This window comes from Cetorhinus maximus, chromosome 31 (genome assembly GCF_964194155.1).
Source record: "Cetorhinus maximus chromosome 31, sCetMax3.hap1.1, whole genome shotgun sequence".
In the NCBI taxonomy this organism is placed as follows: domain Eukaryota; kingdom Metazoa; phylum Chordata; class Chondrichthyes; order Lamniformes; family Cetorhinidae; genus Cetorhinus; species Cetorhinus maximus.
The window spans coordinates 12128585-12143164 of NC_135909.1; the positions used below are offsets into that span (position 1 = coordinate 12128585).

A 14580-nucleotide genomic window follows, 5' to 3' on the forward strand; every position below is an offset into this window, starting at 1 on the left:
CAACAGAAAGGCCTTGGATAAAAGCAAAAAACTGCGGATGCTGGAAATCCAGAACAAAAATAAAAATACCTGGAAAAACTCAGCAGGTCTGACAGCATCTTTGGAGAGTAACACACTTAACGTTTCGAGTCCGTACGACTCTTCAACAGAACTAAGGAAAAATAGAAAATAGGTGAAAGAGAAGCTGGTTGAGGGGGTGGGACAAGTAGAGCTGGTAAGAGGGTCAGTGATAGGAGGAGATAGCCAAAAGATGTCATAGACAAAAGGACAAAGAAGTGTTGAAGGGGGTGATATTGTCTAAGAAATGTGCTAATAGGTGACATTAAGGGTAGAAAGCAGGGTGAGCAAGGTACAGATAGCCCTAGTGGGGTGGGGTGGGGTGGGGGGAAGGGATCGAAATAGGCTAACAGGTAGAGATAAAACAATGGATGGAAATACATTTAAAAATAATGGAAACAGTTGGGAAAAGAAAAATCTATATAAATTATTGGAAAAAGGGGGGATCGGAAAGGGGGTTGGAATGGAGGAGAGAGTTCATGATCTAAAATTGTTGAACTCCATGTTCAGTCCGGAAGGCTGTAAAGTGCCTAGTCGGAAGATGAGGTGCTGTTCCTCCAGTTTGTGTTGAGCTTCACTGGAACAATGCAGCAGGCCAAGGACAGACATGTGGGCATGACAGCAGGGTGGAGTGTTGAAATGCCATTGAAATATAGTATAACCTTCAGCTGCAAACTCAGATTCCAGTTTGAAACTCACCTAGACCATTAACCTCAATGACACAATTACAATTTGATTAGTACAGACTGAGATAGAGACCACATACCAGTCTGAAAAGCTCAGAGTATCAGAATGGCAGAAACTGTATTCAGTCTCACAGAGCAAACTGAGCACAACAGGCAAGTTTAAAATTCTCACAGTCTGCTTAAATAAAAATGTATCAATTTGATTATTACAAAGTGAATTACACTTACACAGCAATGGAGTGTTAGATCCAAAGATACCTGAGCTTTCATAAGTGTGTTCACACACAAAGGGATTTAATACTAGGTCAAACTCGATTACTTTATTAGAACCTACAGCATCAATGGCCTGTTTCTGTTCTGAAATTTCAACATGGACTGAACCAAGACTTGTAAACACTCTCAGAAACTGAAGGTTATGCAATGAATCCCACACTGTCAGAGTAGCAGAGACTGACAGATTCAGAATGATTATCAATGACATGTCCAGTACCAGAAACTGACAGATACATACTAAATACTACACTCAAAATTCCTGAGTCTGAATAATATTCCATTTATCTGACACAGACACAAAGTAGCACTGACAGTGAAAGATAGTCACAAACTCACATCACACACAAACTGACATGTTGGTGCGCTGCCTTTTTGAATACAACTGAGTGGTTTACTCGGCAATTGTAGATGGCAGTTCAGAGTCAACTTCATTGCTGTTCTTGGTCCTAGGATCCAATATAAGCCAGACCAGGTAAGGATGGGGATGATAAATCTACTTTCCTAAATATTTGAAGGTGTTAAACTTAGCATTTTGAACACTATTTCTGAGATAAATATGACATACAGATACACAATCAATCCCAGAGTCACATGCAGCATCAAAGACTGAGAACTAAACAATAACTGTCTCTCTCACCTACAGTCAAGTCACTCACCATCCTGAATTGGAATTATATCGCTCTTCCTTCACTGTTGCTGGGTCAGAATCCTGGAACTCCCTTCCTAACAGCACTGTGGGTGCACCCACAACACATGGACTGCAACGGTTCAAGAAGGTAGCTCACCACCACCTTCTCAAGGGCAACAAGGGATGGGCAATAAATGCCGGTCCAGCCACCAAAGCCCAGATCACATGAATAAAAAAAATATAGCACCAGAGACTACTCAGCAAATCTTACACAACACCAGACACTGAGACATACAGTATGAAGACCAATACATGCACAGTAAAATAGAGACTAATACAGAATGAATCCCAGCATGCACACCATGCCAGAGACTATCAGAAACAGAATGAATTCCATAGTCACAATGTACTGGAGATTGAAAGATATACATTAAAAAAAAAAACCACATTCACCACAGTGCCAGAGAGTGACAGATACAAAATGAATCCCACATCACACAAAGCACATTGACTGATAGATACAGGGTGATTCTCAAATTGTCCCAGAGATGTAGAGATACAGAATGTATCTGACATTCACACAATGCCACAGACTAAGAAACACAGAGGAATCTCAGAGCCAAGGACTGATAGAGACAAAATGAATCCTTGATTTCTGAAGACATCAGGCACTGAGTTACAAAAAGGCATCAACGCTTACACAGGGTACCAGAGTCCAACAGAAACAAAATGAATTGCAAGCTCCCGTACAGTGCCACGGAATGAGAGAGAATTGATCCCACTCATATCCAATACTATCCATTGAGGCAAATTCAACATTTAACACTCTTTGGTGCTGTAAGTGACAGTGGGATTACTTCTGTCAAAAATTGCAACAGATGGGCCTGTTGAGATTGAATCACACACTCTGAATCAGTACCAGAGACTGACCGATACAGACTGAATTTCACACTCCTATTCAGCAACGGATGTTGACAGGTACAGAGTTTATCTCACATTCACACACATTATCAGACATTGACAGTGAATGAGAAGTTCAGACTCAGAGATAGTAACACAGACTGAAAGACATCGAATCAATACAACTCTGACCTACAATGCCAGAGACTGACAAATAAAAAAAATTATTAACATACAGTTACAGAGACTGACAGGTACAGAATAAATCCAATAATTTTCGTGGCGGAGAGAAACACATACTGATTTAATTTCGCACTGGCGTGTAGTCCCAAGAAGCGAATGATTTCACTTACATACACCAATAACGGACAGATGCACAATGAGCCTCAGGATATCAAACGAATCCAACATTGAGACATGGTCCCATCAAGTCACAGACACAGAATAAATCCAGGCCTCGCACACTGTACCACGGCCTTCCAAACAGTGAAGGAACCCCACACTCACACACAGCATCAGACAGTGAATAAATCACGCACATTACCAGAGCCTCACAATTCCTGAAGGAACCCCACATTCCTATACAGTCCCTCGCACCGACAGCCAGACGACATTTCCCGGTGTATCTTTACACACTGAGAAACTCCGGCTGGAGAGGGTCTTTGTAAAATGTATTTCCTGATTTTAGTAAGGAGGCTTATGATTGGTGGAGAAAGCTAAATATAATTGGTCTATTGATCAATCCATTCGGAAAATCACAAAAATAGATGACGTGTATAGTATTAAAAATGTCCAATCAGAATCATTGTTCTCCCATTCTTCATTAGCATATATCTGTCAAACTGTCTATATAATGAGCGGACGGAAGGGGTTTGGTTTATTTCTGTGTCTGAAATTGAGATTGAGGATGGTTGATGAGAAGAAGAAACCAGTTGCTAAGAAGGGCGCCAAGAAAGCGGTGACTAAACCGGCAGGAAAGGGCGGCAAGAAGCGGCGAAAGTCGAGGAAGGAGAGTTACGCCATCTACATCTACAAAGTGATGAAGCAGGTTCACCCCGACACCGGCATCTCCTCCAAGGCCATGAGCATCATGAACTCGTTCGTAAACGATATTTTCGAGCGCATCGCGGGTGAGGCTTCCCGCCTGGCCCATTACAACAAGCGCAGCACCATCAGCTCCCGGGAGATCCAGACCGCCGTGCGCCTGCTGCTGCCCGGGGAACTGGCCAAGCACGCCGTGTCGGAAGGGACAAAGGCGGTGACCAAGTACACCAGCTCCAAGTAAAACCCCAGAACTGACTCAAAAACAGATTCAAAACACAACGGCTCTTTTAAGAGCCACCCACAATCTCTCTGAAAAAGCTATACGATTGCTCCACTTCTAAAGTTATGATTTTTACTGTGAAGAATTTTGAATTATCTAATTGTTATTTTCTTTTTGTTTCAATCACAGCGATTCTCGGTAATGTAGATTTAACCCTCGTTCAATTATTTAGTCAGGTTAATAATGCCTCATCAATTAATGACTTGCCGATTACCCTCGGCGCTTTGTTTGAAGACGCGCGCGTTAATATTCGGCCCCTTTCCCTGGTTTTGGAGAGAGAGAGAATAGAAGCAAATGCGTCAGTCTCCAGTTCTGGTCAAGTTTGGTCTCAATAATCGATCAGTTCATTTCCTATCAGCCCCGGTTGTGAAGCAACCTTCAGTCTCAACGCTGGCAAAAATGGTCAGTTTTGTCTGTCATAAATATCTACAATATTCCGTCCGTTTGCAGAACGATGTAAATGGGACTTTCTGCGGCTGCTGACAGGGTTTCATAAAGGATCGAGATTCACCCCCGGATCACGGATTCTAAAAGCGATTTGGAACATTGGATAAAATGTGAAATAGTCCCATCAGGGACGCGTATTTTTAAAACTTCCAATTCGTACTATGTTCTAAGAAGTCCGTTTTATTTCATTTTTAAAAAATTTGGCGGGCTTTTAAAATTTGAAAAAAGATCGGTTCGAATCTGATAATTTGGCGCCGTTATTTTCCGCCCTCACTCCGTGGAGTCTCCGGATTGGTGAGTTCAGTAGATATCTGTTTGGTGATATGAACAACATTATGAGACGCAGCACAAAGTGACCAATCAGCAATGCCCGCAGCACCATTCCTCCCGAAGCTATAAGAGAAGCGAATGTGAGAGGATTTCCTCATTCTCTGTGAAAGTGTTTGTGAGATTGTGAGATGTCTGGAAGAGGAAAGACCGGTGGTAAAGCTCGGTCCAAGCCGAAGTCTCGCTCCTCCCGGGCTGGACTGCAGTTCCCGGTAGGCCGTGTTCACAGGCACCTGAGAAAGGGCAACTATGCTGAGCGTGTGGGTGCTGGAGCCCCGGTCTATCTGGCTGCTGTGCTCGAGTATCTGACGGCTGAAATCCTCGAGCTGGCCGGTAACGCGGCCCGGGACAACAAGAAGACCCGCATCATCCCCAGACACCTGCAGCTGGCCGTCCGCAACGACGAGGAGCTCAACAAGCTGCTGGGAGGGGTGACCATCGCTCAGGGCGGTGTGCTGCCTAATATCCAGGCCGTGCTGCTGCCCAAGAAAACCAGCGCCGCTGCGGCCTCGAAGACCAAGTGAAGCGGCCATTCTTTTATCTAATAACCCAAAGGCTCTTTTCAGAGCCACTCACTGGATCATTGAAAGGGCTGCTCCCTGTCAGGAGATGGAGTTATTGTAACGGTGGATTTATCTGTTTCTGGTTTGTTTACTTGTGTTTTCAGTTCCCTCTCTGCATTGCGCTGTTTCTCTGCTCCCACATCTCCCGCTTTAGTGAACTGAAGAATCGAAAGACAGAGTCAGAGTCGACATTTTCATAAATATTTCATAGTCATAAATATCAAGTTTCTCCCGGTACATTCATGAAAAATGCCACGACTGGTGCAATAAATGCTTTGTTTTTACTCTCGCGTGATCTGAGCGCCGCTCCAGGAACAGAGTAAACTCGGAAACGGAGCGGACATTTTCGGGCTGATCTGTTTATTCCGCAGTTTTCCCCGAGGCCGGAATCAGTGAGAGTTGAGCACTCACAGGACCTGAGTCCATTTCTGCGGTTTCAGATCTGCACCCGCCCCCCTCCCCCCGGTCTCCCTATTCTCCGGACACAAAGCTGCCTGTCCCAGGCGGTTTGGTGTCGGGGATTCTCTCCGCACTCCCTGTTGTAACATTCCCGGCCGCTTTTAATGGAGAGGATCAGAAATCAGCCGCTTTTCTCAGTCCCTGTGAAGTTTGTGTGAAGGAGTTGGTTGGTAATCTATACGTATTTGCTTTTCCACTGATTTGAGCTGATTTAAATTGCTGAACGGGGCCTTATTACCGCAGGTTACAGATAAGAGATTGACACATTCAAACTGGCGTTCAGTTATTTTGTATTTTTCCGGTACTGAAATTGGCGGGCATTTCGAATTTGAAAATCCAAACTTCCAATTTCTTCTCCCTGGCTCTCCAATTGGTTAGGAATTTGTGAACAGAGTATCCAATTAGAGCTACAGACTCTCAACCCGTTCATAATGATTATTAATAGACAGATTACACTAAAGGAATCGTTGTCTTCAACCTCAGTTGCACTTGAGTTCGAAAATATACTCTATATTCTAAAATATACAGGCAAATAAAAGAAGGATCCGGAATAAATGTGATGTTTCCACAAGCCAAGTTAAAATGAAGATTCCCGCCAGCTCCTCTCACACAGTACGTACTTTATAACTGACAGAGCACAGAGACACAGGCAGGTCATCAGTTCCAGAGTGATATTTTCAATCCATCAATCAAACAGAGCAGGAAAGACAGACGCTGTTTCCATGTCAACATTTAAATATCAGATAAAACGGACACGACGGTGTCAGTTTCAAGTTTACAGAATAAACCTGAATAATATACTCTGAGATTCATGTGAAGTACCTGTACAATATTTGCACACATCACGGGTTTATAAATTGCAGTGCCAATTCCCAATGTCTGTCCTGACATATACATTAGATGCAAATCCAAAACTCAAGTACATTATCCGAGTGAGATATTCTGAAAGCGAGTATAACCTGAGATACAAACCTTGATTCCAGTTTTATGAAACAAAAAGATACAACATCAATTCGATGAGTATGAACTGAGCTGTAACTTTCATACTAATCCTAAATGTTCAATGTCAGATTGAGAATACTGTGCCAGTTCCAGACTGATCTCATTTTACATCCATATCAAAATTCTCACTCAGAATCAGACTGAGTGTCACAGATCAAATCAATCAGTATAACCTGAGTTACACCCGCATCCCAAGTGAGTAGCAGGTTGAAAGATACATTATCTTTCACAAATGTGTTCACAGTGACAGACATTTAACACTGGGCCATAACTTCCAAACATTGCTTGCTTAATAGCTACCACAGCAGTGGTCTGTAACTGAGCTGAAAATTTGCATCGAATGAATCAAAACGTAAACAATCCCAGAGACTGAATGTTATACAATGAATCCCATACTCAGTCACATACACTGAGTGACAGAGACTGACAGATAGACAATAATTCTCAACACACGTTCAGTGCCAGATGCTGAAAGGGGCAGCTGTTTTTTTTTTATTCTCCCTATTCATTCATGGGATGTGGGCATTGCTGGCTAGGCCAGCATTTATTGGCCATTCCTAGTTTCCCTTGTGTAGGTGGTGGTGAACTGCTTTCTTGAACCGCAGCAGTCCATGTGGTGTAGGTACACCCACAGTGCTGTTAAGGGAAGGAACATCAGGATTTTGACCCAGCAACTGTGAAGGAATGGCAGTATATTTCCAAGTCAGGGTGGTGAGTGACTTCAAGGGAAATTTCCAGGTGGTGATGTCCCTATGTGCCTGCTGCCTTTGCCCTTCTAAAAACTGGTGGTCGTGGGTTTGGACGGTGCTGTTTCAGGAGGAATGGTGAGTTTCTGTAGTGTATCTTGCAGATGGTACACACTGCTACAACTGTGCATCAGTGGTGGAGGGAGTGAATGTTTTTGAATGGGTTGCCAATCAAGTGGGCAGCTTTGTTTTGGGTTGTGTCTAGATGCTTGAGTGTGTTTGGAGCTGCACTCATCCAGGCAAATGGAGAGTATTCCATCACAGTCTTGACAAGAGCCTTACAGATGGTGAGTTGGCTTTGGAGAGCCAGGAGGTTTGTTACTTGCCGCAGGATTCCTAGCCTCTGACCTGTGCTTGTAGCCACTGTATCTATATGCCTAGTCCAGTTCAGTTTCTGGTCAATGGTAACCACCAGGATGTTGATAGTTGGGAATTGAGTAATGGCAATGCCAAAGAATGTCAAAGAATGATGATTAGTTTCTTTCTTGTTGGAGATGGTCGTTGCCTGGCTTTTCTGTGGTGCGAATGATAATTTCCACTTATCAGGCCAAGTTTGGTTAATGTCCAGGTCTTGCTGTATTTGGACATGGACTGCTTCAGTACCTGAGGAGTTGTGAATGGTGCTGCCCATTGTGCAATCATCAGCAAACATTCCCATTTCCCGCAGTTGATGGACAAACGTCATTGCTAAAGCAGATGAAGTTGATTGGGCCTTGGATACTCCCCTGGATAACTCCTGCAGTGACATCCTGGGACTCAGATGATTGATCTGCAACGATCACAACCACCTTCCTTTGTGCTAGAAATGACTCCAGCCAGCGGAGAGCTTTCCCCCTGATTCCTATTGACTCCAGTGTTGCTAAGGTTCCTTGATGCCAAACTCTGTCAAATGCTGCCTTGATGTCAAGGGCAGTCCCTCTCGCCTCCCCTTTGGAGCTCAGCTCTTCTGTTCGTGTTTGAACCAAGGTTGCAATGAGGTCAGGAGCTGAGTGGCCCCGGTGGAATCCAAATTGAGCGCCAGTGAGTAGGTTATTGCCACTTGTTAGCACTGTTGATGGCCCCTTCTATCACCTTACTAATGATGGAGAGTAGACTGATGGGGCAGTAATTGGCCAGGTTGGATCTGTCTTGTTTTTTTTATAGAGGACATGCCTGGGCAAATATCAACATCGCTGGATAGATACTAGTGTAGGAGCCATACTGGAACAGCTTTTGCCAGGGATGCAGCAAGTTCTGGATCACATGCCTACAGTGCTATTGCTGGGACATTGTCAGGGCCCATAACCTTTGCAGCACCCAGTGCCTTCAGCCGTTTCTTTGTATCAGGTGGAATGAATCGAGTGTACTGAAGATTGGCATCTGTGATGCTGAGGACCTCCGAACGAGGCCGACATGGATCAGCCACTCAGCACATCTGCATGAAGGTTGTTGCGAATACTTCAGCCTTATCTTTTGCACTGATGTGCTGGGCTCCTCAAACTTTGACGATGGGGCTATTTGTGAAACCTCCATTCATGACTGGATGTGGCAGGACTGCACAGTTAGATCTGACCCGTTGGTTGTGGAATTGCTCAACTCGGACTATCACTTGCTGCTTATGTTGTTTGGCACGAAATTAGTCTTGTTTTGTGGCTTCAGCAGGTTGACACCTCAGTTTTAATTATGCCTGGTCCTGTTCCTGGAATGCCCTCCTGCCCTCTTCATTAAACCAGGGTTGATCCCCTGACTTGATAGTAATGGTAGAGTGGAGAATATGCCGGGCCATGAGGTTACAGATTGTGGCTAAGTACAATTCTGCAGCTGATGACCCACAGCACCACATGGATAACAAGACTAGAGGTGTTAGATCTGTTTGAAATATATGCCATTTAGCACTGTGGTAGTTCCACACAACACAATGGAGTGTATCCTCGATGTAAATATGTGTCTTCATCTCCATAGGGACTGTACGGTGTTCACTCCTACCGCTCCAGCCATGGATAGATACATCTGCCACAGGCAGGTTGTTGAGGATGAGTTCAAAAATGATTTTCTCCTCACCATCTGCCGCAGACCAGGTCTGCGGTGGTGCTACAAGGATATTTTTGGTGATGGACCCACCCAGCTTGCATTCTGTGCCCTTGCCATCCTCAGTGCGTCCTCCACGTGGTGTTCAACAAGGAGGAGTATTGCATCATGAGCTGAAGAGTGGATGGTGGGCGTCAGTACGTATTAATCTGCAGGGAGTTTCCTTGACCATGGTTGACCTGATGCCATGAGACTGGAATCGATTTTGAGGACTCCCAGGGCAACTGTCATATCTGCTGGTGATCTGTCCTTTCAGTGGTGGTGGTATCTGGGAGATTGTTAGGAATGTTCCCATGAGTATGACTATGTGAGGCGGTTGCTTGACTAGTGCCAAAACGTTAGTAAGTATTGACCGAGATTCCTGGTTCATTCGGTTTTATTCCTTTAATAGAACTGAGTGGCTTGCTGCCATTTTAAAATCAAGCACATTGTTGTTGGTCTGTTTGAAATCTATCCCATTTAGCACAGTGGCAGTGCCACACAACACAATGGAGTTTAGGTACCAGAGCAGGTTTCACCATTTAGCGTGGTAGGATTCGAAACCTTGGAATATTATTCTGGATCAGCAGCAATACCAGGCCACCACTGCTGATCACACGCCAATTATACCACTGATAGATTTAGAGAGAGTCCAAGACTCACATATGCTAACAGGTGCTGAGAGATACAAATGGAAGACCACACACACAGACACACACACACGTGACTGAAAAGCAATAAATGAATCCCACAATTCCGTATCGTACTAGAGAATTATAGATACAGAAGTAATCCCACTGATAGATAGAGAATTAATCCCATACTCACAAAAAGCACAAGGAACTCAAAAACACACATGGTTCCCACACTGACATAGCATCACAGACATAGAATGCAATTGACTGAACTAGAGTGAATATCAATTCACTCACAGTACGAGAGCTTTATATATAAATCCTAGTGACTGATTCGAATGCCTGCCAAACTCATACACAGCTCCAGAGAATAACAGATGCAGACTGATTGCTGCACTCCCATGCAATACCAGAGATTTCAGATTCAGAATGATTTCCACATTCACATGCAATAGCACTGGCTGAAAATGAGTCAAACGCACACTCAAACTAACACAGGGTAGTTAAATATTTTTAAGGCAGAAGTAGATAGATGCTTGATAAGCAAAGGGGTGAAAGGTTATCCGGGATAGACTGGAATTTGGAGTTGAGGCGAAAATCAAATCAGCCATTAGCTTAAACAAAAACAGAATTACCTGGAAAAACTCAGCAGGTCTGGCAGCATCAGTGGAGAAGAAAAGAGATGACGTTTCGAGTCCAATGACCCTTCAACATTATCTTCTTGAATATCGAGCAGGTGTGAGGGACTGAGTGGTCTCTTCATGCTCCCAATCTGTATGTTCACACACATCACTTTTAAGAGATTCAGAACGAGTCGCAAATTCACTTAGAATCCCAGAAAGTGACTGATATAACAAATCTCTTGCAGGAGAGAGTTCATGGTCTGAAGTTGCTGATCTCAGTGTTAAATCTGGAAGGCTGTAAAGTGTCTTCTTGGAAGATGAGCTGCTGTTCCTCCAGTTTGTGTTGGGTTTCACTGGAACATTGCAGCAGGCCAAGGATGGACATGTGGGCATGAGAGCAGGATGGGATGTAAAAATGGCAAGCGACAGGAAGGTCTAGGTCATGCTTGCGGACCGACTGAAGGTGTTCCACAAAGCAGTCACCCAGCTTACGTTTGGTCTCTCCAATGTAGAGGAGACTGTATTGGGAGCAGCGAACGCAGTAGACAAAATTGAAGGAAGTGCAAGTGAAGCGCTGCTTCATCTGAAAGGAGTGTTTGGGCCGTTGGATGGTGAGGAGGGCGGAGGTAAAGGGGCAGGTGTTGCACCTTCTGCGCTTGCATGGGAAGGTGCCATGGGAGGAGGCTGAGGTTTTGGGGGTGATGGAGGAATGGAGCAGGTTGTCCCAGAGGGAAAGGTCCCCACAGAATTCTGACAGTGGGGGTGAGGGGAAGATGTGTTTGGTTGTGGCATCATGCTGGAGTCAGCAGAAATGGCAGAGAATGATCCTTCCTAAGCAATCCTGATTGAGCTGAGAATTACACTTGCAGTGTGAACTAGAAGGGCAGAGTTTTAAAAATAAGGGATCTCCCATTCAAGATGGAGATGAGGAGGAATTTCTTCACTCAGATGATTGTTAGTCTTTGGAATTCCCTTTCCCAGAGAGCAGCGGAGGCTGGATCATTGAATATATTCCAGACTGAAATAGACAGATTTTACAAGAAAATCAAGGAATGAGGGAGATAGGCAGGAAAGTGGAGTTGAGGCCATAATCAGATCAGCCATGCTCTTATTTAATGGCAGAGTAGACTCGAGGGGCTGAAAGGCCTCCTATTGCTCCTATCTCTAATGTTCTTATGCCTGTAAGCTCTTCCCCATTCTGGTTCCTTTTTCTTTGCACGTTTGGTTTTAATCTCATTTTTTTCTTGTTTTTGCTTTCGAATGGCAGCTGTTCATCATTCCTCCATTCACACTCCTTTAGACTCATCTCTGTTTTTTGTTACTTGTTCCTTTACCATTCCCTATAGCCTTGCAGCACCAATTATTTTGCCATTGAATCTCTCCTGCCCTCTACCCTGCAGACTGAACCACAAGACAAAAGGTTTTTACTAAATTCACCAAGGAGTAGCGAAGGAGAATTAATTAATAATCTGACAGTAAATGAGCATCTAAAAATCTCACAATATGTTAGAGGCAGGCATTCGGTTCGAGGAGAATGGTCACACACATGTTACAGTTTTCACCTTAAGCAAGTCCGATAAGGAGGGAATGAGCGATAAACTGAACTCGTTAAAATTTGATCGGTGATTAACAGATAAAACCAGACAGGAAACAATCAGACACTCAAAGAATTATTTAGCACAATATGTAGAATGCAAGCCCGAGGGAATGAAACTTCACGTTCTTGGTTCATGATGATTTGGGGGACAGAATTCCATGTTTTGAGTCAGCGATTAAGAAGGAACCTGCCTAAATATTGATTAACTGTGTTTTGACGTGATGCTGTCTCCGCTATGCTGATACTCTCGATGGGACATGTCGAAGGGAGGACAATGTTGTCCAAATTAGCATGGTGAATTACTGCAGGGTGTCCGGTAGATCGGACATACTGCAGCTTATACGTATAAAATTCACTATACACATTTTTTCCATTTAAGGGAATAGCGTTTGCTCTTCAGGCAATAATAGCGTGTTAGAGAACAAAAGAAGGCCACTCGGACCATCATGCCTGTGTCAGCTCTTTGGGAGAAATGGGATGAGAGAAAATCTCGGCTTGCGTGTGTTTGCCGCATTTGCAGCTTGTGTGATTAAAAAACATGACAGAGATTTGTTACAGACTGAAGTGGTTAATGGAAGCGAGAAGCCGCTTAAAATTCTTGTGTACGGTAAAGAAATATCAGGTATATTTGTGGGGAGAGGACAAATGTTTCTTTCTTCTTTTAATGAAAAGGTAAATAGCGGAGAATGGTTTCGATCCATCGACCTCTGGGTTATGGGCCCAGCACGCTTCCGCTGGGCCACTCTGTTACTTGGACATGATTTGCTGCTACGTCAAGATGATTTGCTGCTACATCTTGTTGTGTAACTGATTTCTTCTCCGCCGATGCTGCCAGACTTGCTGAGTTTTTCCAGGTAATTCTGTTTTTGTTTTGGATTTCCAGCATCCGCAGTAGCTTTTAGCTTTTTGTTTTTATCTTTGTGTTTGAGCAATGTTCATTCTTTTTTTGTTCAACAAGAGCACACGTATTCGGTGGCTCCCCCTGGCGACTCAATTCCACTTTGCAACACTCCCAAGAATGTAACAGACAGAGGACGACACAGAAGAGCAGTAAGAGACTGCCCGCACGCAAGACGATAGGAAGGCAAAGGAGCATGGAGTGAATCACCATTAATGTAAAGGCGTTCTCTCTTGCATAAATATGTTCCACATTCGTAACGAATTTGCTGTTGACTAAATTAGCTCCCTGTGCATGTGTACTCTTGTTGAAATGTGTTGCGGTGTTTTAAGTGCTTTCCCGTTTTTTAAAAATATCTTCCCTGCTGTGCAACTTTGCTGTCTGCTTGGAACTGTGTTTACTGCTGAGTTCAATCCCACCACGGCAGATGGTGGAACTTGAATCAATAAAACATCTGGAATTAAAATTCTAATGATGACCATGAAACCATTGTCGATTGTCGTAAGTATCCATCTGGTTCACTAATGTCCTCTAGGGAAGGAAATCTACCGCCCTTAACTTATCTGGCCTACATTTGACTCCAGACCCACAGCAATGTGTTTGACTCTTAAATGCCTTCAGAACAAGGGCAATTAAGGTTGGGCAATAAATGCTGGCCGAGCCAGCGATGTCCACGTCCCATGGACAAATAGAAGAAAATAACTCTGCACTCTGCTGTAGAACTGTGCTCTCTGCTGTAGTTCTGTCCTGTCTGCTGTAGAACTGTGCTCTCTGCTGCAGTCCTGTCCTGTCTGATGTGGAACTGTGCTCTCTGCTGTGGAACTGTTAAGAGATATTCTCTGTTGTGTAAAATACTTTCCTGTCGAGCAAATCTGTTCCAGTCAGTGTAAACATGATCCCTCTTATACTTTTTCCTTCTCCATTCTGTAAAATGTGACCTGATCAGAAGGTGTCCCCTGTTGTCCGAAGATATTACCTGTTGTTCTTTGAAGACGTTTTCTGTGGGTAAATATTTTCTTCCTGGTCTCATAATGTCCCCCAGTCGTGTTAAGATGTCTCGTATTATGTTTAGAATTTCCCATTTCCTATGTGAAAATCGTGATATGCCACAACTGGACAGTTGTCAAATCTAAATTGCGTCAATTAGCCTCTGGTCGTGAATTTGATTGTGGGATACATATCATGTCCATCAAACTCTTACTGTATGTGAGCGAGATTTGTTCTGTATCTGTCAGTCACAGGTAGTGTCTCTGAGTGTAGGATTCATTCTGTATCTCAGTCTGTGGGACAGTTTGTGAGATAAAGGCAAAATACTGTGGATGCTAGAAATCTGAAACAAAAACAAAAAATGCTGGCCTGACAGCATTTA

General features: G+C 43.8%; 3 protein-coding genes across 3 annotated transcripts in view; 2 read left to right on the top strand and 1 right to left on the bottom strand.

The window, feature by feature from the left end:
• The window catches only part of LOC144670420 (histone H2B-like), a 528756-nt gene that overhangs the window by 13090 nt on the left and 501086 nt on the right, over window positions 1–14580 (bottom strand). The window lies entirely within an intron of this gene.
• On the top strand, window positions 3452–4013 carry LOC144670263 (histone H2B). Its single transcript, XM_078532750.1, has one exon. The coding sequence runs from the start codon at window positions 3452–3454 to the stop codon at window positions 3827–3829; it is 378 nt and encodes a 125-aa protein (XP_078388876.1). The 3' UTR covers window positions 3830–4013.
• On the top strand, window positions 4774–5166 carry LOC144670387 (histone H2A-like). Its single transcript, XM_078532869.1, has one exon. It carries the CDS (start codon window positions 4774–4776, stop codon window positions 5164–5166), a length of 393 nt encoding a protein of 130 aa, XP_078388995.1.